This window comes from Schistocerca nitens, chromosome 6 (assembly GCF_023898315.1).
Source record: "Schistocerca nitens isolate TAMUIC-IGC-003100 chromosome 6, iqSchNite1.1, whole genome shotgun sequence".
Lineage (NCBI taxonomy): Eukaryota > Metazoa > Arthropoda > Insecta > Orthoptera > Acrididae > Schistocerca > Schistocerca nitens.
Window position 1 is genome coordinate 481,650,933 of NC_064619.1, and position 23,893 is coordinate 481,674,825.

General features: G+C 44.5%; 1 protein-coding gene across 1 annotated transcript in view; it reads left to right on the forward strand.

Moving 5' to 3' along the window:
- LOC126263418 (trissin receptor) overlaps positions 1–23,893 on the forward strand; it is a 187,711-nt gene that overhangs the window by 64,102 nt on the left and 99,716 nt on the right. The window contains exon 3 of the mRNA XM_049960511.1: positions 3,757–3,916. Coding sequence (XP_049816468.1) covers positions 3,757–3,916 — 160 coding nt within the window. The remainder of the gene's footprint in view (positions 1–3,756; positions 3,917–23,893) is intronic.

Here is a 23,893-nt window from a genome sequence, read left to right on the forward strand (position 1 = left end):
CTTTGGGACATGTATGTTGCGATGCAAACATGTGCTCGTAAGGAACAGACTATCGTAGGCCGTCAGAACGAAGCGTGGTGGAACGCAGTTACAGGGATCGTTTTTACTCCGCGACAACGCCCCTTCTTTTCTATGAACGCAGTATCACACATGCTCATTTCGCCTAAAAAAAATCGTGCCTCGCTCTCCCCGTGTCCTCTGACTACTTAGGCTGATCACCCAGAACATTATGACCACTGCCAAACGCGACGCTGGATGCCATCTTGTGGCGTTGTGGGCACTTGTCGTGGTAACTAAAGTACGTAAACGGAGCAGAGATGAAGAGGTGATCAGCCTAGCGAAGATATGGGCTGCATATGGAGAAGTCCAAAGAGCAGATTATCATTTTGCAGAACCTGTGAACGAGTGTCACGAAAACTACGTAGCTGGTCGAACGTCGATGTGCTCCTGACATGATCATCTACGGTAAGAGGTAGGACAACAGTGTAACTACCACTAGGCGCTAAATAGTTGGACGTCCACGGCTCTTCATAGAGAGTAGGGCTCGGAGGCTTCTCTGTTGTGTAGCATTTATGCCGAAAGAGCACAAGTGTTTCGGAACACACCGTTCGTCGTAAGTTGTTCAACACAGAGCTCCGCAGCAGACCACACCTACGTGTTCACATGTTGACACAACGACGTCGTCAGTTACGAATGCAGTGGACACGTGACCATCGGGATTCGACCGCCGGTCAATGGAAACGTATCAGGTCTGCAGGTGAATCACATTTTTACTTCAATAAGTCCATGGTCGTCTCCACAAACGCCGTCATCCAGGCAAACGGTGGCTCTAGACGTGCAGCGCACCGCGGACGCAGGCTGGTAGGAGCAGTATTATGCTATGGTAGGCATTATCCTGCGTTTTCATGGGACCTGTGGTAGTAAGTTAAGAGATGCTGACGGATGTGAGCAACTTGCATACCTTCATGCTTGATGTCATCTTTCAGCAGTATATTTATAATTGTCCGTGTCTCACAGCCAAAACCGTACTACAGTGGTTTGACGAGCATTGTACTGAACTCACGTTGGAGTCTCGGCGACGAAATTCGCCTGATGCATATCCCATCTGTTTCGCTTCACCATCACCGCGTACACAAATCAGCGGCCCATTATTTACGCGCATCACATGAGCTGTGCGTAGACTTCTAATGGCACATACCTCCAAAAGCCTACCAATAAACTGTCGGCTCTCTGATACGAAGAATCAGTTACGTATTTCATTTCAAAGACGGGCAAACGAGCTATTAAGCAGGTGGTCATTATGTTTTCGTTCATCAGTTTATTTTTTCCTCTACATCTACATCTACATCAATACGCTACAAGTAACCCGACAGGGTGTGGCGGAGGGTACTTGTGGTACCACTAACTGATCCCGCCTTCCCTGTTCCACCCGCGAGTGGAGAAATTATTGTTAGCAAACCTCTGTATTAGCTCGGATTTCCTTATATTTTTTCGTTGTGGTCATTTCGTGAGTCATTTATGGGAAAAAGTAATATGCTATCAGACTTTCCCAGAAAGTACTCTTTCGAAATTTCAATAGTAAACCTGTCCGGGATGCACAGTGCCACTTTGTAGCTTCTTCCACTGGCGTTTGTTGAGAATCTCTGTAACGCTCTCTCGCCGTCCAAACGATCCATTGTCGAAACGCGCCGCTTTTCGTTACATCTTCCTTGTATCTTCTGTCAGACCTACCTGATGAGGGTCCCAGAGTGACAAACGAAACCTCGAGTTTCGGACAACAAGTACCTTGATGGATGAGTTACATTTCCGTAAGATTCTTCCTGTTAGTCTCAGTTTGGTATCTGCTTTACCTTCTCTTCGTTTTATATCGTCTTTCCACACAAGGTCGCTCTGGATAGTTACTCCTAGATATTTTGCTGTAGATATTCGATCCAGTAATTTGTTATCAATATTGTACTCTTACAGTAGTGGATTACTTTCCATACGTATACATGTTACATTCATTCACGTTCAGGGTCAACTGCCAAAGCCTGGAGCACTCATCAATCCTCTGTAGCTCATTCTGCAAATTTTACAGTCTTCTAGCGTTGCTACGTTTTTAGAGACAACTGCAGCATTTGCCAAGAGCTTCCGACGCTTTCTACTAGATTATTACACTGTAAACAATAACGGTCCTATCACACTTCCTAGGAGGACTCAAGAAATTATCTTTATATGTATCGACGTTGTTGCGTTAAGATTGAAGTTTTGAGTTCTATCTGCCAGGAAGCCTTGAACACAGTTGCAAATCTGGTCCGATACTCGCTAAGCTATTTTTTTCTTTTTTTTCCAGTAAACGGCAGTGGGGGACGGTCTCAAATGCCTCAAACCAAGCATTACACAATGACGACAAGCTTGAACGTTAGTTGAATAGTAGCAACCCAAGGTCTCCGCCAAATCATCCATCGTTAGGAAAAATATGTTGCATTGAAGGATGGATATGGAGAGATGGATTAACGTCATTACCAAATTTCATGAGATAAAATTAATACTTATATCTACATCTACATCTGCATTACAGGTATACCATCTACACACACACTTCGCAATCAATTGTATGATGTTTGCCTGAGGGTAACCCTTGCCTGAGGGTGACTCTTGCAAGACTGCTACATTGCTCCTTTCCTGCTACATTCACAAAAAATGTAAGGAAGAAACGACTGTCAACGAGTATATGCCTCCGTAAGTTCCAAAATTCTCTTAGCTTGTCTTCGTAGACCTTACGCAAAATGTTCGCTGGCGACAGTAGAACAGTTCTTCACGCAGCTTCAAATGCCAGCTCTCTAAATTTTCTAAATACCGCTTCGCGAAAAGAACGCCATCTTCCTTTCAGGCACGCGCCCATACAATTGTTTTTAGTGGGGAGCCTAGGGCAGGGAGGGGGAAGAGTGGAATATCTTTAAATTGTTTCTTTCTCTCTCTGATTTTTTAAAGACGAATGGCGACGTGTAGCTAACCATAAAAAGTTCTAGTTTCGACCCCGCCTAAAACCTTCGACTTTATTAAATCTTTTCTTGAAAGACTTGCATCTGACTACACCATGTTTTCTGCATTCCCTGAGATCGTGGTTCTCCCTTGCCCCCAAGCATGGTCTGTGTTGCTCCAGGGTTTCCTATTGGTGCTCATCTCCGAAATACTTGCGTGTTTATCGAACCTACCAGTAACAAATCTAGCAGCCCGCCTCTAAGTTGCAGCATTACGCTTAGATATTTAGGCGACATGACTGTCACACAGCATACTACTGATGCTGTTTTCGAACATTCCTGGATTTTTATTCCTGCTCATCTGTGTTGACATTTTCCTACATTTATAGGAAGCTGCCATGCGTGACACCAGCAATAAAATGTGCCTTCTGAATTGTCACTGAATGACGATACCTGTCCGTACAACGTAGCGTTACGAAAAGCAGCCACACATCGCTGCTCAACCTGCCCGTCAGTTTTATGGTTATCCACTAGTAATTAGATACAAAAATTACTAACGTCCTTGATGGAATGTGATCCGAGCATCTCTTCATCCTTGAAGGTCAGAAAGAGATTTACGTTAAGTGCGGTATGCGGCGTAGAGGTGCAAACTAGAGAACAGTGACAGACCTACAACGTGGATTACTTCTTGATTTTCTTGCACGACTTAAGCCACAGTATTAGAGCGCCACGCCACTAATCCAGTACATAAAGCTTGAGAGATGAAGCACGCCTCCCGGTGTCCTGTTTGCAGGTGGGTGCTGGGCGACGCGCTGTGCAAGATGTTCCAGTTCGTTCACAGCCTCAGCTACACGGCGTCCATCCTCATCCTGGTGGTGATCTGCACCGAGCGCTACGTCGCCATCATACATCCCATGGCCTGCAAGAGCATCCTCACCCCGACCAGGCTCATGGTAAGGATTCACCCGATAACCTCTGAATCGCAGGAAACGAGGCCTGCGAGAAACACAGGCCGCGGTGCGTACGTCACGAAGGTAGTCCTGCGCTCGCTCGTTCACTCAGCAGACAAACCACGTTTCTACACCTGTTAACTCGTAACTAGGCGTGTCCGTACAAACTAAAACTGAATCTTCTACTGGAATCCGCTATTATGGAATCTTACTGTTATCAGTCCTATAGCGATGGGATGTCCATGGGCCTACTTATAATTTGTTACGGCTGTACTGGCGTACAATAAAATAAGATCATGCTAAAATGATTATCAGTTGCATAACGCACCACTTCCAGTACTGTTAAGCAGAAGAGACTAAATGCTGTAAACAAGCCGTGATACAATTTATATCGAACATTGATCTTAAATTAAAGTTTGGAGTTAACAGGTTTAGAAACGCGTTTTGTCTGCTGAGCTGAGCGAGCGAGCGAGTTCAGGACTACCTTCGTGACGTACGCGCCGCGGCCTGTCTTTCTCGTGGACCCCGCGCTGGAAAGCAAGTTAATTATGATGACACATTGCATATAACATGCAGAAACACAGTTGCATATTTATACGAATCATTAATGAACAGTGGCTTTGGACATCATCTGACCTGTTTCAATAGATCACTTTCATAAAAAGTGTGCTAATTATTTTTTATGGTGGCAGAAATCAAGAGTCGATAGGAATGAATTGATACGCTGTTGTAGCATTTTCCTTTTAGTTATATAGACCGTAATTTGTACAGTTATCCATGCTACAGGTTTTTTTGACTTCTGTTCTCATTTCTAAATGGTTATTAGCCACAGTAATTGATGAATAACTTCCTCAAATCATAGTGTATAGTTTCTGATACATTTACGACAAATGAAAATTTCTGAGAAGGTCGAGATTCGAAATCGGGTTTCTTGTTCACGAGGTAGATGCGCTAGCCACTAAGCCACCTTGGCAGAGTGGCTTTGCACATAGGCATGGACTAGCCTAGTACGCTTTCCTCGTCAATTCAAATTCCCATACACGCAGTTTCTTTTGATTAGAGCACACATACATGGGTTTCAGGCTGGATCCCCGTTTTGTTCGATGCTAAGGTGTTATTCCAGTACAGTTGGAGAGCCTGCTGTTTGAGGTTTTGGGGAATATCAAGAGGCTGAGAAGTGAATGGGAATCTGGATTGAGGAGAGAGGCAAGCGTGAGAAGTCCGTGCAGTTGTGTAAACCCTCTGTGCCGGGGTGGCGTAGTGGTTAGCACGTCTGCCTAGTGAGCAGTAGACCCGGATTCGAGTTCCAGCCTTAGTGCAAATTTTCATTCGTTGCTTCAAGCCTTTCTAGTGAAAGAGAATAGCTAAACCGAAATTCAAGAATAAATCATTTATAAAAGGCTATTTTTAAGCACAGATGCTTTCCGTTTTGATAACACTGCTCGACGTATTTTTTTTATTTATTTATTTCATTTAGAAGACCAGTACACACTGTTAGAGGAAGATAATTCGGCCATGAATTCAGATTTCAGATGGTTCATTTTGATGTAACTATAGTTTTTTTAAATGGTTACGGCAGTCTTGCAGCCTTTGTCGGCAAAATAACACGCTTTCGCAAATGAGACTTCCAAATGCCAACAGTAATAAAGAAGTCTTCCTTGGAGAAACACTCAAAAAAGAAATGACATGGAGGGCACGATAAAAACACGTTTTAGTGTCGTGAAGCAGAAGATTCCATCTTGTATATAGGGATGTTAAACGCTCTTCCTGTTCCTTCGACAAGTTTAAATCATAAGCAAGGTTGTTGAGACTCCCTTTACATAAAAAGTATAGCTCATCTGACTTACAATGGAGCTGAATTTTTCGGCCGGTATGCACATCTCCTTCTCCACCTTCTGGTCCTTCGTCAATGTATTCGTCTTTACTTTCACATTATCAGAAAGGACAGCTATTGGTAACTCTTTACTGTCATGTAAACGGCAAGTGAGGATACTGTATAGTTTTTTTTTCCTTTTTTCAAGGTAATTCCATACTTTTCTTCAGATTAGAAGACCAGTCCGTTGCGTGGTTCTTTTAAATCACGGCTACAGCAGAGTATCCCTCTAACCAGTCTATCAGAGGTGTAATACATAATGAACAGATATATAGGGTAGCCCAGTTCTTCGACTGTCATCTCTCTTATATCCAAAATAAAATTCATAGCTCTTCTTTACAAGAGGGTTAAGTTTTCGTTATTGCCGTTTCAGAGTTCACCCGTAACACAGAAAAAATTTGCGCTATTTACACAGATATGAGGCATTTCTTCTTCTGAATTACCACAAACCTCCAACCTTCACGAAATTTGCACACTGCTTGGCAGTAGCTAACCATCAGAGACATTGTTGAACAGGAATAACCCATGGTTATTGGTATATTTACAGCGAAAATTATACAGATTTCACCATATGGGAAAGGGGGATAATAGACATAAATCACATTCACGTTTGACACAGCTCAGACTGCTGACATGGAGGTCGATATCGGACTCTCAGTAAGAAACGCGTTCCCTCGGGCGTCAGCGCACATTTTGGACCTGCCCATCCCCCAAGGCGGTTTTCAGTTCTTGCGCCGTCCAACGAAGGGGTGTTTGTTGAAAAACACGTCTGCCAAGAGCATATCAGGCAATCTCAGTAGGGTTTAGATCCGGGGAGTACGCAAGCCATTCCATACGTTCAATATCTTCGCTTTCCAGTGTATCCAACACCTCGGAGGCCCTGTGTGAGCAGGAATTGTCATCCATAAACACAATGTCGAGGCCTACAGTACCCCTAAACAGAGGGACATCATCCGAGTAATCTCCTTGTAATACCGCTGTGCTATAACTGTACTTCGGGCAAGGATATGCTACAGTATTCGACTATTTTGCGTAAAGCCAATACACTCCATAACGCCTAGGTTATACCAATGAAGTTCATAAACATTCTGTGGTGTGTAGTGTGTTCAGCTCAAATTTATTTCACACCATCATGTAGCAACCAATTAAGCTTTTATTTGTTTTTTATTTTTTAAATTAAATGAGTTTCTCAATGTTTGGCCTTTTAGGCAAAGCAATGAAAAACTCATTTACATTTTATTGCCAATTTAAATAATTTACAGAAAATGTAGGTTTAGCCTAGGATGACTTCATATCGTTAAGGCAAGACATGCCCTACGTGAAGCACATAATGTAATAAAGGCACGCGTAAACCTAAAAAACAGTACCAGAACAGTCCAGAACCGCCTTAATTATAAAATGGTGAGAATAAAACATGATTTTAACTTGACTGATTAAAAAAGGAGAAAACCATACTTAAAACAATGAGAAACAATGTAACACCAATATCTAGGCAAGTTAATTTTAAACCTAGGAAAGCACATGAGTTGAAGATTAACCACTTTTCGATAACACAAGAATAAGTTACAACAGATTAACGTATATGTTAAGGTCCCAACACGTCAAAATTTGCTTAAGTTGAGGGCACGTTAACGGATACAAATCAAGAGTTATTCCAAGTATCAAATAAACTTGAACAACATTAAGCAGTGCGGCCGTGGTTGGAGGAAACAGAGCGAGAGACAGCGGCGAGAGTTGCCGAGCATACGCACTCCAAATGACAAACAAGCGGATAAGCAAGCCGACCAAGCGTTGGTGGGGCCCGACCCTGAGTAACACGTACCAGCAGTAGAGTGCAAAAGATTATTAATTGGCGGCCGGGGTGGCCGAGCAGTTCTAGGAGCTTCAGTCTGGAACCGCGCAACCGCTACGGTCGTAGGTTCGAATCCTGCCTCGGGTATGGATGTGTGTGATGCCCTTAGGTTAGTTAGGTTTAAGTAGTTCTAAGTTCTACGGGACTTATGACCTCAGCAGTTGAGTCCCATAGTGCTCAGAGCCATTTGAAGCATTTGATTATTAATGACAATTTGCTTCAGCACGAATAATTTTAATCAGAAGTCCAAGCCGTGGGTCAAGTAAATAACTCTTAGGATGCAGTTTATAAATCTGAGCTCTTATTAAAAACAATGACATCTTAACTGCCTTTTAACAAGTTCGCCAAAAGATTTAAGCCAGCTACAAACATTTTTAAAAATGATTTCAGCGAGAAGATAGTAATATCAGAAAAATTTTTCTTTCTAGCAAACCATTAAAGCAGCCGCGAGGACACTAGCATGACATTCAAAGCTCATCAATACATACATTAGTCCTTATCGGTTCGGAGAAAACTAATGCCCCCTAGAACAGACAAATTTATGTGAGCCACTTAAACAGAATAGACGCATTATGTAATTTCTTAGGCAGCACAGGTCTTTAGCATTAGCTTCAAAGAAACCAGAACGAAGAATGTAAATTACAAACAGGCCAATAAAACAGCAAAAGAGACAATCTGACATAAATAATTTATCAACTTTGGAACTGGTAATAGTAAACGTTTCACTGCACCTCCTACTGAAAATTATATGACGTTACTTAACTTAAAAATTTAGAAGAAATAAGGTAAGACGGACATGAAAAGGTATAGCATATAATAATGCACACGCTCAACATTCGAAGTAAGTTTTGTTCTGGAACACGGCGTTTAACACTAGCTAAAGTTTCACAAGCACCACGGAAACATAAGGTTAACACATGTAACAAATTATGAGATATCAGCCATTTCATCAGTTTAAAATGTTTACCATATCTTGCACTCACATTGCCCTTTGAATGCCACGGAGACGAGGACAAGTTTACCCAACAAACAGAAGATGAAAGACCAAAATGACTGCAAACACTGCCCTCCTGACATCTCGGCGCCCTGCCGATAAATCACAGCATAAGCCACATCGGTACTTGATAACTTACACTGGGTGGTAACATCATCCCAATATTTGTCGGCCGCCAACGGATAACACTACGGCGAATGGGCGCCACGGAAAGTTCGTTCCGGCTTCGTTCCTGAGCTCACACTCTCACCAAATCGGTCATCAAGCCCGGGGCTGCCGCACCAGAGGACGCTGCTCTCCAACAGCAACATGTTAGCGAAAGATCGTATGAATTCGATATATTGGGCGAAAACCCCCAGCGCTAACTGACCAGAATCGCTTGACGGACTGTTGCGGGATTCTTCAGAGACCTTCACACCATTGTTGCTGAACCCAACCAACGCTCTCCCTTCACCAATGAACTCTTTATCGCCGATGGCTTGCTAGAAGTGAGGTGCGTAGAGCATACAAATCAGCCTGATGTAATCGCCGCGACATGGTTCTGCCAATGACTGGTGTACCAGTAGTGGTTATAAGGTCTGCAGCGATCATCCCAAATTGCCACCTTCAGTAGCCTTTTTAACTCTCGAGATGACATTTTTGGACAAAACCATTACTGTGGCCGTAGTAGGGACACTTTGACCGGATTCAGGTAGTCCAAATGTTCATCTTCTGTCATAAGCACTGAAATGATGTCTCGCAGGCAGACTGGCTACGGTACGGAATCACACACTAATCGGTTCCACAACAAGCTTCATCGAACACCATATTTCATTAACTGTCGTACGCGCAAAGGGGGGCGCGTCAGTGCACAGACTTCGCTATAGTGAACTCGCCCGTCCTCTTCATGTGCTTTTACTATCACTGGTCGGATGTTCCATAGAAATTCTCGGTTGTTCCATAGGAACTGACGGTTGCTCCTTAGCAAGTATCTGTTGTTACTAAGCAATTATCAAGTAGTGTATAACAAGCAGTCACTATCAATAATCGTCAGTACTCTAAAAGTGAGGATCAAATGATTACAAACGGCACGACTACGTGATGTTGCATGATTCACTGGCAGTTATATTTTAGTAATTTTGGGTATTTTCGTTAATTTTGCCAGTTAAGTTGAAACTACATCTGTATACCTACACTGATAAGCCAAAACATGATCACTGCTCACGGCGACTTTGGATGACGCCTGGTGGTGATGCGGCCACGTGAGACGGTAACAAAAGTATGTTACACCGAACAGACAAGGACGGAGGATCGCCCTGTCAAAGGTATCGGCTGCATATGGGGAAGTCCAGTGAGATAAGCTATTTTAAGAAAGGGAAAATTACTAGACACGACAAAAATATTTTGCATCACCTCGGTTCCGAGAGTTTCAGAACCTGTAGAGATAATTGGAATAGAGATCAACATAAACATCATTTCCTCCCTTTTTATTGCTCATGAAAACCACACATTTGCATGTTTTGCCACATACAGTGAGACCTTCAGAGACGGTGGTCCAGACTGCTGCGTACACCAGTACCTCTAATACCCAGTAGCACTTCCTCTTGCACTGATGCATGCCTGTATTCGTCGTGCAATACTATCCACAAGTTCATCAAGGCACTGTTGGTCCAGATTGTTCCATTCCTCAATGGCGATTCCCTCAGAGTGGTTGGTGGGTCACGTCGTCCATAAACAGCCCTTTTCAATCTATCTCAGGCATGTTCGATAGGGTTCATGTCTGGAGATCATTCTGGCCGCTCTAGTCAAGCAATGCCGTTATCCTGAAGGTAGTCATTCACAAGATATGCACGATCGGAGCGCGAATTTTCATCCATCGAATATTCATCCTCGCCATTATGCTGCCGTTGTGATTGCACTATCTGCTGGAGGATAGCTTTCACGAATCGTACAGCCGTTAAGGTGCCTTCCATTACCACTAGCGGTGTACGTCGACCCAACATAATGCCACCCCAAAACAGCAGAGAACCTCCACCTTGCTGCACTCGCTGGATAGTGTGTCTAAGTTGTTCAGCCTGACTGGGTTGTCTCCAGACAGGACTCAGACGACTGTCTGGTTGAAGGCATTTGTGACACTCATCGGTAAAGAGAAAGTGACGTCAGTCATGAGCGGTTTCTGCGACATGTTGTTGGGCCCATCTGTGCCGCGGTGCATGCTGTCGTGGTTGCAAAGAGGACCGCGCCCTGAACGTCGGTAGTGAAGTTGCGCATCACGCAGTTTGAGTCGTAACACGGCCTTCTGTGGCTAAACGATAAGCATTATTCAACTTGGTGGCGTTGCTGTCAGGGTTCCTACGTAGGTAGCGGTCATCCACTGCAGTAGTAGCCCTTGGGCGGCCTGGGCGAGGCATGTCATAGACAGTTCCTGTCTCTCTGTATCTCCTCCATGTCCGAACAACATCGCTTTGCTTCACTCCGAGATGCCTGGACACTTCCCTTGCTGAGAGCCTTTCCTGGTACAAAGTAACAGTGCGGACACGATGTAACTGCGGTATTGACTGTCTAGGCATGGTTGAACTACAGACAACACAAGCCGTGTACCTCCTTCCTGGTGGAATGACTGGAACTGATCGGCTGTCGGATCCCCTCCGTATAATAGGCCCTGCTCATGCATGGTAGTTTACATATTTGAGCGTATTTAGTGACATAACTGAACAGTCGAAGGGACTGCGTCTGTGATACAATATCCACAGTCAACGTCTATCTTCAGGAGTTTTAGGAACCGGAGTGATGCAAAAAAATTTTTGATGTGTGTATTATGCAGAGCTTGTGAATGGTTATCTCGAAAATGAGGAAGCTGGTCGAATGTTCACGTTCAACTGTCGTGAAAATTTACGGAAAGAAGTATAAGGACAGTGAAACTACCACTAGTCGCTAAATGGTTGACGTCCACGACTGTTCGCAGAATGTAGGGTAGTAAAGACTTGTCTGCTCTGTAAAGTAGGATAGATGGTGATCTGTGTCATCTCTGCCGAAAGGGCACAACTTTGGAGCACGCACGAGTGTTTCGGAGCACACTGTTCATGTACAGTGTTGAACATGGAGATCTGCAGCAGACCACCCCTTCGTGTTCACACATTGACACAACTAAACCGTCAATTACGACTGCAGTGGACACGGGACCATCGGTTTCCGACCATCGATCAATGGAAACTTGTTGGCTCTACGGGTGAATCACATTTTTGCTACACTAGGTCAATTGTCGTCTCCATAAGTGTCGTCATCGTGGTGGACGGTGGCTCGAAACCCGCAGCGCGCCACGGACGTTGGCTTCTGGGTGCTGTATTATACAATGGGAGACATTCCCTTGCGCTTACATGGGACCTGTGGCAGCAATCGAAGACACGCTGTCGCCTGCGAACCACCTGCAACACTTCATGCTTGATGTCTTCCACGTCGGCAATGTCATCTTTCAGCAGTACAACTGTCCATGTCTTGGAGCTAGAACTGTGCTGCAGTAGTTTGAGGAGCATTATACTGAACTCACGCTGATGTCTTGGCGACAAAATTCGCCTGATGTAAATCCTATGGAACACATCTGGGTCGCTATCGGATGTTACCGCCGCGTACACAGGTCAGTAGCCCGTTATTTACGCGAATTCCGTGACCTGTGCGTAGACATCTAATGCCACATACCTCCAGAAACCTACCAACAAACTGTCGGATACCTGATACGCAGAATCAGTGACGTATTTCGTGCTAAGGAAGGACATAGCTATTAAGCAGGTAGCCACAATGTTTTGGCTCGTCAGGGTATATATTCTGTATCTTGCTATCCATAACTATCAGAGCTCGGCTTTGTATTTTGGATGGTGTTATCAGTTAAGGTGAAGCTACACATAATATACTGTACAGATACATAGGCATACTTCCCAGGTGCACAATAATTTGATTGTCACGACATTTGCCTAATTGTGGAGCCTTCAGAGCTACGAAATTCTCCGTAATTAATGCAATCCGTCACGAAATACATCTGTTTAAAATTAATTCAAAATAAAGACACCAATAGTTATTCTATCCAACAATAACTATTGCGGTTCTAGGCAAATAATTTATTGCGCGATAAGTCATCGAATCATAGGAACTTTAGTACATAAGAGAAAGGTAAAAAACCTTTACACTGCGGAAAAAGCATGTAATTTGGTATTTCCATAAGATCCTTAACTCTTAACTCACGAGGTGACTGTTCTGTAACGTATACTACGAGATGTGGTCTCCGGGATTCCAACGTTTAAACTGAGATTTAGGGGATAAATCATTTGAAATTTTTCATACAATTTATATAATATCTGATATTGACGAGTAAGAGATGCCGCCCGCAAATTACAGACCCTGCTAATTCTGTCGAAATACCATCATGTTCCGACAGAGCTGTTCCATTAGTTACAAGGCTGTCTAGCTCCCCATCAGTCACTTACTACGTAAAGACCTATTACAACGAGAAAAATAGTAGATCACTTTTTTTCCTGCAGCCATGTCGCTGTCGCTGCCCTGCACTTCCTATTTATGTCGTTCCAAAGATATTTATATGTACTACAGTTTGTGGAAACTGCAACACCAAGAAGAAAACGCATGAATTCAATTAATTTAATACCACAAGATAGGTGCATGACAAGTAACAAAAGATTACCTTCTCAAATCTGTACATGTCCTTTGAGCCCTACTATTCAGTAAGTCGTGTGGCCACCATGCGCTGCAATTAGAGCTGCAATAAGCCGTGGCATTGAAACAGTAAAGTTCTGAATAAGTTTCTGAGCGATTTCCCTCCATGCAGCTTGTATACGAGCCCAAAAATCCGTGACACAAGTTACTGGAGGATCATGACGCACCAGGTGCCGACCAACCATATCCCAGACATGTTCGATGGGCGACATGCCTGGCGAATGTGCAGGCCAGGAAGGCAATGGTACTCGTCGCTCTCCGAAGAAGGCCTGTATATTCCTCGCATTATGTGGCCAGGCATTGTCCTATTGAAATGTGACCTGTGGAGATGCCTGAAGCATGGGGAGTACATCAGGCTCCACAACCTCCTGTTATGTACCGGTTCCTGTTCAAAGTGCCCGCAATACGTACGAGGCGAGATTGGTTGTTGTAACCAATGGCGCCCCAAACCATCACACCTGGCGTTTGTCCGCTATGCCGCTCCACAATGTAGCACTCCAGCTGCGCTCACTACGGTACCGCCGGACACGTATGCGGACAGCTTGAAGCGGGACTCATCCGTAAAGGTTACATGTTGCCACTCAACACCCCAGTGACGGTGTTAAAGTGCCTATTGCAGTAGGAAGAGCTTGTCGTTTGTGGACAATGGAAGCCGACGTAATGGCACGTGTGCAACCAGTCCAACCTGCAGCAGACGGCGACGAACCGCCGATGCAGACAAGTTTACTCTTGTTGCAGTGCTACAGCGACGAGCCAACACTGTGGATGACGCTGTACGGTCTGTAATGGCCATGCGGACAAGATGGCACTCATTCCGTGGTGTGGTCACGTTCCGTGGTCCAGTTCCAGCTCGTCGCTGCGTACGACTTTCCTCTGTCCACCGCTTCCACACACGCATCACTGACGTAGCAGCATGCCCTGTGCGAGCCGAAATGTAACGGTACGACAACCACGTTTCCCGGAGACCGATCATACTGCCCCGTTCGACCTCGCTCACATGCCGATATGGCTCCCTTTGACGTCGACGAGGCATACTGGCACTCACTGTATTGTTTCCACATTGTGTGGCGCAACACCGACCCTGTCGGACCGACACGAAAGGACTCTGCCCGGCCTACATGTACCCCATCTCGCTGCAAAACTTATCACGTATTGCTTGCACACCCATCGCCATTATTGTGTGGCGATATTCGGGTAATTCCTTCTCGGTGTTGCACTTTTCACAAACGGCAGTGTAGTTGTACCACCGTCTTTTCAGGAACGTTTTTATATTTCCACGATCAGTTCGTCGCCAACTGAGGTACAGCAGCTAATTTTCGCATACAGTCACTTCACAAGACGTTTATGAGAAGGAGTAATATGTTTGCTCACAACGATTACAAGAAGCGGTAAAGAAATCAGCTCTCAGCCTCACTTTTGTCAAAGTATCGCTTACCCCCATATTCGCACAACTGATTTTCCAAAATTCAAAATTAGATAAAATCCAGTAAAAGTAAGAATTTTTTTTAAATCATTGGCTATAATAGATTATAAACAGACAATTAAACACCGGTGAGGACAATAAAGAAAATGGCACACAGAAGCCTCCAGGGAGATCGGTCGGCCCTCATTCAATTAGGTGAGACAGTTGATGAGCCCAACTACACTTGATCCGTCGGAACCCAACCAGGGGACAATCACAGACCAACCGACAAAACGACTTGATTGCTACCAATCGGTACATGAGAACTCGAACACCAAAAGTTACGAACGTGATTATCCACAATTAAATATGTATTTGCTGTCAAAATTTTACACCATGTTGGACACCGATAACAGGTGCGGAAAGGACGCTGCCTGAAATTACGTTAGTGGTTCAAAAATGCCTCCGAGCGCTATGGGACTCAACTGCTGAGGTCATTAGTCCCCTAGAACTTAGAACTAGTTAAACCTAACTAACCTAAGGACATCACAAACATCCATGCCCGAGGCAGGATTCGAACCTGCGACCGTAGCGGTCTTGCGGTTCCAGACTGCAGCGCCTTTAACCGCACGGCCACTTCGGCCGGCTTACGTTAGTGGCCAGAGCAGATAACTGGAACACTGACAGCCATAAGGCAGAAAATTCCGCAGGTGCACTTGAATTTTAGTCAACCAATATAGTTAACTGCACTGCGTGGCGGCTAAATTTCAGCAATAGAAACACTCGGTGGTGCTCAAAGGGAAACCTCCCTAACAGCGAACCACTGAAACAAACCACACAACATGAATGGACGTGGCTTGGGTAGTTGAAAACACTACTCAACTTTGACGTCCTGGGCGGTGAACCACGAAGCTCGTAGCGCCCGGACAGCTCCACATACGCTCCCACACAGCGCAGGGACCTCCAGCGGACCCAGCCGACTGCACCGCACGGAGATAACTTCCCTGGTCCGCAGCAACCGACCGACTCCCTCAGAAAGCCGACAACATCTAAAATAATCGTCAGTGGAAACAACGCCAACTACACACAAAACCTTACTAACAATGCACGAAGACCTGAACGATAGCCAAGGCGCACGAAGACAAATCGGGAGTCGATGCACACACACACCGCCAACTCATGAACGATCGGCGAGCCAAAACGCGTCGTCCAGTAGGACGACCGACCGACGATCCACCAAGACCGTGGCCCGGCTCAAATGATGCGCTGCGGCAATGGTCGGGCAGGCCATGTCGACGCAGACCTCACTGCTTCAACCCGACTGCACTAGTGCCGCACTGCAACTCTCCGACTGACGCGTTCCGACTGACAGGCACACCCGAACTCCTTTGCTACAGACGACGACTGGGAAGTAATAACAGTCGAGCAAAGATACTAGGAGAGGGAATATAACGATACGCGGTGCTAACGCCGCTGACGGTGAAGCAAAGCAGCAACTCAGTGACAGTACTAACTCAAATTAACGTATTGAGATGGAAGTACGTTAAAAACAGGGTGTAAAATACATGATAGTGGGAACATGAGCCACGCATGGCTCAAGTATCACAGGGCATTGTTTATTTTTCCCTCACGCGCTCTTCGGGAATAGACAGACCATGATAGCGTATTCCGTCTATAACACAGTGTATCCACAAATGCGTAGTGTAGTTATTCATTTAGAAGCAAGAATTGTAGTGCCACAGTCTCCAGGAGACGTGCCGACGAGAGGTACGGCCGCTCGCCTGCTGCACTGTTGCTTCTTAGTGGGTGGATTACACCCCCTTAAAAATCCATGCAAATGAATTTGAACCTGACACATTCTTTTGTCAGTCCACAATCCTTTAAGATTCCATCAACTGAATCTGACCCTGACGAGTGCTTACTTAATCGCATTTTCCTACGGTTAACACTTCGGATGATAGTGTACAGGATTTCTAATCCTATTAATGTGCAACAGATTTAGTTACGGTACGTCAATTACCAGCCCCACCGTATGTCTTTCCGCCTGCTTGCAGACAGCTCCATCACCTGCGATCACCCTACATATACACTACTGGCCATTACGATTGCTACACCAAGAAGAAATGCAGATGATAAACGGGTATTCATTGGACAAATATACTATACTAGAAATTACATGAGATTACATTTTCACGCAATTTGGGTGGTCTAGGGGTAGCGTCTTTGATTCATAATCAAAACGTCTTCGGTCACGGGTTCGATCCCCACCACTGCCTAAATTTTGATAAATAATCAGCATTGGCGGCCGAAGACTTCCGGCATAAGAAGTCAGCCTCATTCTGCCAATGGCCTTGTCAAGAGGGCGGAGGAGCGCATAGAGGTTCAGGGCACTCTCTTGTCCTAGGGGTGGGAAACTGCCCCTAAAGGCGGAAGAATCAGCAATGATCAACGACATGAGGATGCAGAAGGCAATGGAAACCACTGCGTTAAAGACACGTGACGCGTATCCACAGGACATGTGGCCTGTAATTGAAGAAGTGTCATGATGATCTCTCCATTGGCAAAAGATTCCGGAATAGTCCCCCATTCGGATCTCCTGGAAGGGACTGCCAAGGGGGACGTTACCATGAGAAAAAGATTGAATAATCAACGAAAGGATAGCGTTCTACGAGTCGGGGCGTGGAATGTCAGAAGCTTGAAGGTGGTAGGGAAACTAGAAATTCTGAAAAGGGAAATGCAAAGGCTCAATCTAGATATAGTAGGAGTCAGTGAAGTGAAGTGGAAGGAAGACAAGGATTTCTGGTCAGATAGTATCGGGTAAAATCAACAGCAGCAGAAAATGGTATAACAGGTGTAGGATTCGTTACGAATAGGAAGGTAGGGCAGAGGGTGTGTTACTGTGAACAGTTCAGTGACCGGGTTGTTCTAATCAGAAACGACAGCAGACCAACACCGACAACGATAATTCAGGTATACATGCCGACGTCGCAAGCAGAAGATGAACAGATAGAGAAAGTGTATGAGGATATTGAAAGGGTAATGCAGTAGGTAAAGGGGGACGAAAATCTAATAGTCATGGGCGACTGGAATGCAGTTGTAGGGGAAGGAGTAGACGAAAAGGTTACAGGAGAATATGGGCTTGGGACAAGGAATGAAAGAGGAGGAAGACTAATTGAGTTCTGTAACAAGTTTCAGCTAGTAATAGCGAATCCCCTGTTCAAGAATCACAAGAGGAGGAGGTATACTTGGAAAAGGCCGGGAGATACGGGAAGATTTCAATTAGATTACATCACAGTCAGACAGAGATTCCGAAATCAGATACTGGATTGTAAGGCGTACCCAGGAGCAGATATAGACTCAGATTACAATATAGTAGTGATGAAGAGTAGGCTGAAGTTCAAGACATTAGTCAGGAAGAATCAATACGCAAAGAAGTGGGACATGGAAGTACTAAGGAATGACGAGATACGTTTGAAGTTCTCTAACGCTATAGATACAGCAATAAGGAATAGCGCAGTGGGCAGTACAGTTGAAGAGAAATGGACATCTCTAAAAAGGGCCATCACAGAAGTTAGGAAGGAAAACATAGGTACAAAGAAGGTAGCTGAGAATAAACCATGGGTAACAGAAGAAATACTTCAGTTGATTGATGAAAGGAGGAAGTACAAACATGTTCCGGGAAAATCAGGAATATAGAAATACAAGTCGCTGAGGAATGAAATAAATAAGAAGTGCAGGGAAGCTAAGAAGAAATGGCTGCAGGAAAAATGTGAAGACATCGAAAAAGATATGATTGTCGGAAGGACAGACTCAGCATACAGGAAAGTCAAAACAACCTTTGGTGACATTAAAAGCAACGGTGGTAACATTAAGAGTGCAACGGAAATTCCACTGTTAACTGCAGAGGAGAGAGCAGATAGGTGGAAAGAATACATTGAAAGCCTCTATGAGGGTGAAGATTTGTCTGATGTGATAGAAGAAGAAACAGGAGTCGATTTTGAAGAGATAGGGGATCCAGTATTAGAATCGGAATTTAAAAGAGCTTTGGAGGACTTATGGTCAAATAAGGCAGAAGGGATAGATAACATTCCATCAGGATTTCTAAAGTCATTGGGGGAAGTGGCAACAAAACGACTATTCACGTTGGTGTGTAGAATATATGAGTCTGGCGACATACCATCTGACTTTCGGAAAAGCATCATCCACACAACTCCGAAGACGGCAAGAGCTGACAAGTGCGAGAATTATCGCACAATCAGCTTTACAGCTCATGCATCGAAGCTGCTTACAAGAATAATATACAGAAGAATGGAAAAGAAAATTGAGAATGCGCTAGGTGACGATCAGTTTGGCTTTAGGGAAAGTAAAGGGACGAGAGAGGCATTTCTGACGTTACGGCTAATAATGGAAGCAAGGTTAAAGAAAAATCAAGACACTTTCATAGGATTTGTCGACCTGGAAAAAGCGTTCGACAATATAAAATGGTGCAAGCTGTTCGAGATTCTGAAAAAAGTAGGGGTATAGGGAGAGACGGGTCATATACAATATGTACAACAACCAAGAGGGAATAATAAGAGTGAACGATCAAGAACGAAGTGCTCGTATTAAGAAGGGTGTAAGACAAGGCTGTAGCCTTTCGCCCCTACTCTTCAATCTGTACATCGAGGAAGCAATGATGGAAATGAAAGAAAGGTTCAGGAGTGGAATTATAATACAAGGTGAAAGGATATCAATGATACGATTCGCTGATGACATTGCTATCCTGAGTGAAAGTGAAGAAGAATTAAATGATCTGCTTAACGGAATGAACAGTCTAATGAGTACACAGTATGGTTTGAGAGTTAATCGGAGAAAGCCGAAGGTAATGAGAAGTAGTAGAAATGAGAACAGCGAGAAACTTAACATTAGGATTGATGGTCACGAAGTCAATGAAGTTAAGGAATTCTGCTACCTAGGCAGTAAAATAACCAATGACGGACGGAGCAAGGAGGACATCAAAAGCAGACTCGCTATGGCAAAAAAGGCATTTCTGGCCAAGAGAAATCTACTAATATCAAATACCGGCCTTAATTAGAGGAAGAAATTTCTGAGGATGTACGTCTGGAATACAGCATTGTATGGTAGTGAAACATGGACTATGGGAAAACCGGAACAGAAGAGAATCGAATCATTTGAGATGTGGTGCTATAGACGAATGTTGAAAATTAGGTGGACTGATAAGGTAAGGAATGAGGAGGTTCTACGCAGAATCGGAGAGGAAAGGAATATGTGGAAAACACTGATAAGGAGAAGGGACAGGATGATAGGACCTCTGCTAAGACATGAGGGAATGACTTCCATGATACTAGAGGGAGCTGTAGAGGGCTAAAACTGTAGAGGAAGACAGAGATTGGAATACGTCAAGCAAATAATTGAGGACGTAGGTTGAAAGTGCTACTCTGAGATGAAGAGGTTAGCACAGGAAAGGAATTCGTGGCAGGCCACATCAAACCAGTCAGTAGACTGATGACCAAAAAAAAAAAAAAAGAGCCTGAGAAATCAGTACCCAGAACAACCACCTCTGGCCGCAATAACGGCCTTGATACGCCTGGGCATTGAGTCAGACAGAGCTTCAGAGCTTGGATGGCGTGTAGAGGTACAGCTGCCCATGCAGCTTCAACATGATACCACAGTTCAAGAGTAGTCAGTATTGACTGGCGTATTGTGACGCGCCAATTGCTCGGCCACCCTTGACAGGGACGTTTTCAGTTGGTGACAGATCTGGAGAATGTGCTGGCCAGGGCAGCAGTCGAACATTTTCTGTGTCCAGAAAGGCCCGTACAGGACCTGCAATATGCAGTCGTGCATTATCCTGCTGAAATGTAGGGTTTCGCAGGAATCGAATGAAGGGTGGAGCCACGGGTCGTCACTCATCTGAAATATAACGTCCACTGTACAAAGTGACGTCAATGCGAACAAGAGGTGACCGAGACGTTTAACCAATGGCACCCCGTACCATCACGCCGGGTGATACGCCAGTATGGCGATGACGAACACACGATTCCAATGTGTGTTCACCGCGATGTCGCCAAACACGGATGCGACCATCATGATGCTCTAAACAGAACCTGGATTCATCCGAAAAAATGACGTTTTGCCATTCGTGCATCCAGGTTCGTCGTTGAGTACACCATCGCAGGCGCTCCTGTCTGTGATGCAGCGTCAAGGGTAACCGCAGCCATGGTCTCCGAGCTGATAGTCCATGCTGCTGCAAATGTCGTCGAACTGTTCGTGCAGATGGCTGTTGTCTTGCAACCGTCCCCATCTGTTGTCTCAGGGGTCGAGACGTGGCTGCACGATCCGTTACAGCCATGCGGATAAGATGCCTGTCATCTCGACTGCTAGTGATACGAGGCCGTTGGGATCCAGCACGGCGTTCGGTATTACCCTCGTGAACCCACCGATTCAATATTCTGCTAACAGTCATTGGATCTCAACCAACGCGTGCAGCAATGTCGTGATACTATAAACCGCAATCGCGATAGGCTACAATCCGACCTTTATCAAAGTCGGAAACGTGATGGTACGCATTTGTCCTCCTTATACGAGGCATGAAAACAACGTTTCACCAGGCAAGGCCGTTCAGCTGCTGTTTGTGTATGAGAATTCGGTTGGAAACTTTCCTCATATCAGCACGTTGTAGGTGTCACCACCGGCGCCAACCTTGTGTGAATGCTCTGTAAAGCTAATCATTTTCATATCACGGCATCGTCTTCCTGTTGGTTAAATTTCGCGTCTGTAGCACGTCATCCTCGTGGTGTAGCAATTTTAATGGCCAGTAGTGTAAAACAAATACGCTGCAAGCCCCTGTATTTCATGGTGAAGCTCACGTGGTTAGCGGACAGCAATTGTCAAATGTTAAATCGATGTTACTGTTAATCAGTACGTATCTTTCAATCACAAACGGGTCTATACGTGTTAATGTCTGGATAGCAGCTTTTAGTGACCTCAAATTTGTAGTGGAAGCTTGGTATGTGTGGTGAGGTACGATGGTGAGGATCTTTCAGATAGAGCGGGAGAAGCTGTGCGGCAAACTGACTTATATTTCGAGTGGAAGTTGATAATTAAGTGCGGCATATTCTGTCTCGGCATACCCGTCTCTGACAGCATCAATGTTAGTGCATAGTTACTCATTATGCGTGGTGTTGCTGCGTTAAAATTAGCAGCTCGAGAGTCATCGCACAGCGAATTGCTGAAGCATTAAAGTATCATGAACATAGCTGGTCTCCAGGAAACGGTATGTGCTAAAGTGGAGCGAAAGCAGATCTGTGGTATTGTCTTGCTTAAGATAACAGCAGTACTGAGGTGGAGATGTGCTACTTGTGATTTATGTCACTGAATTATTCTAAGACCAACGAAAGTTCAATTGAAGGTAGTATACCTACCCCAATAGGTTTCGGATGCAATAAATGCAGAATTAAAAACATACGAAAACAATAATTTACGAAATACTGTCCCCAAACGTAGGTCAATGCTGTTTAAGTAAAGCGATACTGTGTCTGTAGTGCTCCCTCCCAAAACTAGCAATTGTTCCATTACAACCGCAGTCTTCCGTGCTATAACACGCTTACAGAGTCCCCCCTGATTCCGAGTTATAATTTGCTTAGAAAAAAAATCCAGTAATTCAGCGGTGCGGTGGAATGAGATGCGTGTAACATCGATCCCAAACGACCGTCACGACTGTTTAAGTATAGTGTTGCTGTGTGGGGTTCTCCCTTCCATAATTAATAAATGTTCCCTTAAAACTATACTCTTCCACTCCATATATATGCCACACTGGTTTTTGAAATGTACTTTAGTATCACTACCGTTTAGACAGGACCAAATTCGAACAGTCCATCTTCTCCTATTCTATTTGAACAAGCCTCACTTTCGTACCTCACCATACATTCTCAACTTCCACTATAACTTTGAAGTCATTGTCTGCTGCTATCCAGACATTAACACACATAGACCCGTTTGTGTTTAAATGATATGTACCGGTTATCAGCTCAATAATACACGGTTGCTGCCCGCCAATCATGTGAGCGCACATCATTTCGTGTTACTTGGCTGGTCCGTGAAGGGAAAGGATCATATAGTTACTGCTAGGATCGTGTAGATGGGCATACTCCATTCAAATATGCAACGAAAAAATCTCTACGAAATACTACCTACTTCTCCCAGATTCTTAAGGGTGCAGCAATAAGACTTCCTTGGCCAATAAAAGGAAGCTAATACGAAGACTTTTACTAATAAACAATCACCAGCAGAATTTCCTTCTACTGTTTCCTCAATAAATAAGAGACAACATTCTTCCGTGAGTTTTGTGTGCTTATGAAGGGATGGAATCACATATTAATAGGTAGACCAAATTTACATCTAACTCAATACGCACACCTCGCAAGCCATCTACGGTGCGTGACGGAGGGTACCATGTACCACTAATAGTCATTTCCTTTTCTATTCCACTCGCAAACAGAGTGAGGGAAAAAAACGACTGTCTGTACGCCTCCGCATGAGAGGTTATTTCTCGTGTCTCATCTTCATGATCCCTACACGAAATGTACGTTGATGGCCATAGAACACTTTTGCAGTCAGCTTTAAATGTCAGCCTCTAAATTTTCTCAATAATGTTCTTCGAAAAAAAAATTGCCTTCTCTCCAGGGAATCCAGTTTGAGTTACCTGGCGAGTCTAGTCTGGCTGCAGAAAATAATTACTCTCCAGGTAAAGGGACTGTCATGAAAAACTTAATTAACTAGTCAATCAGTTTGATATCAGTGACATGCCACCGACCGGCTGGAAGGGAGGGCGAGAGTGTCACGGATATGATTTGCGAGTTGAAAAGGTAATCAGGTCTATTTTCGTTTCTTCAACGAGATTTCAATCTTCCCACTAACACAGTGAGAGATGTCCATCGTAATAAAATCAACTACATTACCTAATTTACAAAGTGATACGTCGGATTAATCTGATAGTTACAACCCTCCTGTGCTGCCACTTGGCTGCCTTAGGTGACGAGGCGTCAGACTACCTCAAGAGAGTTCGAAAGTGAGGAGGCATCCCCTACCAGAGGTAGAGCATGCTCTTAGCACTCATTTATGAGGCCAAAATGAGTTTAATATTCTATTCCTGTGAT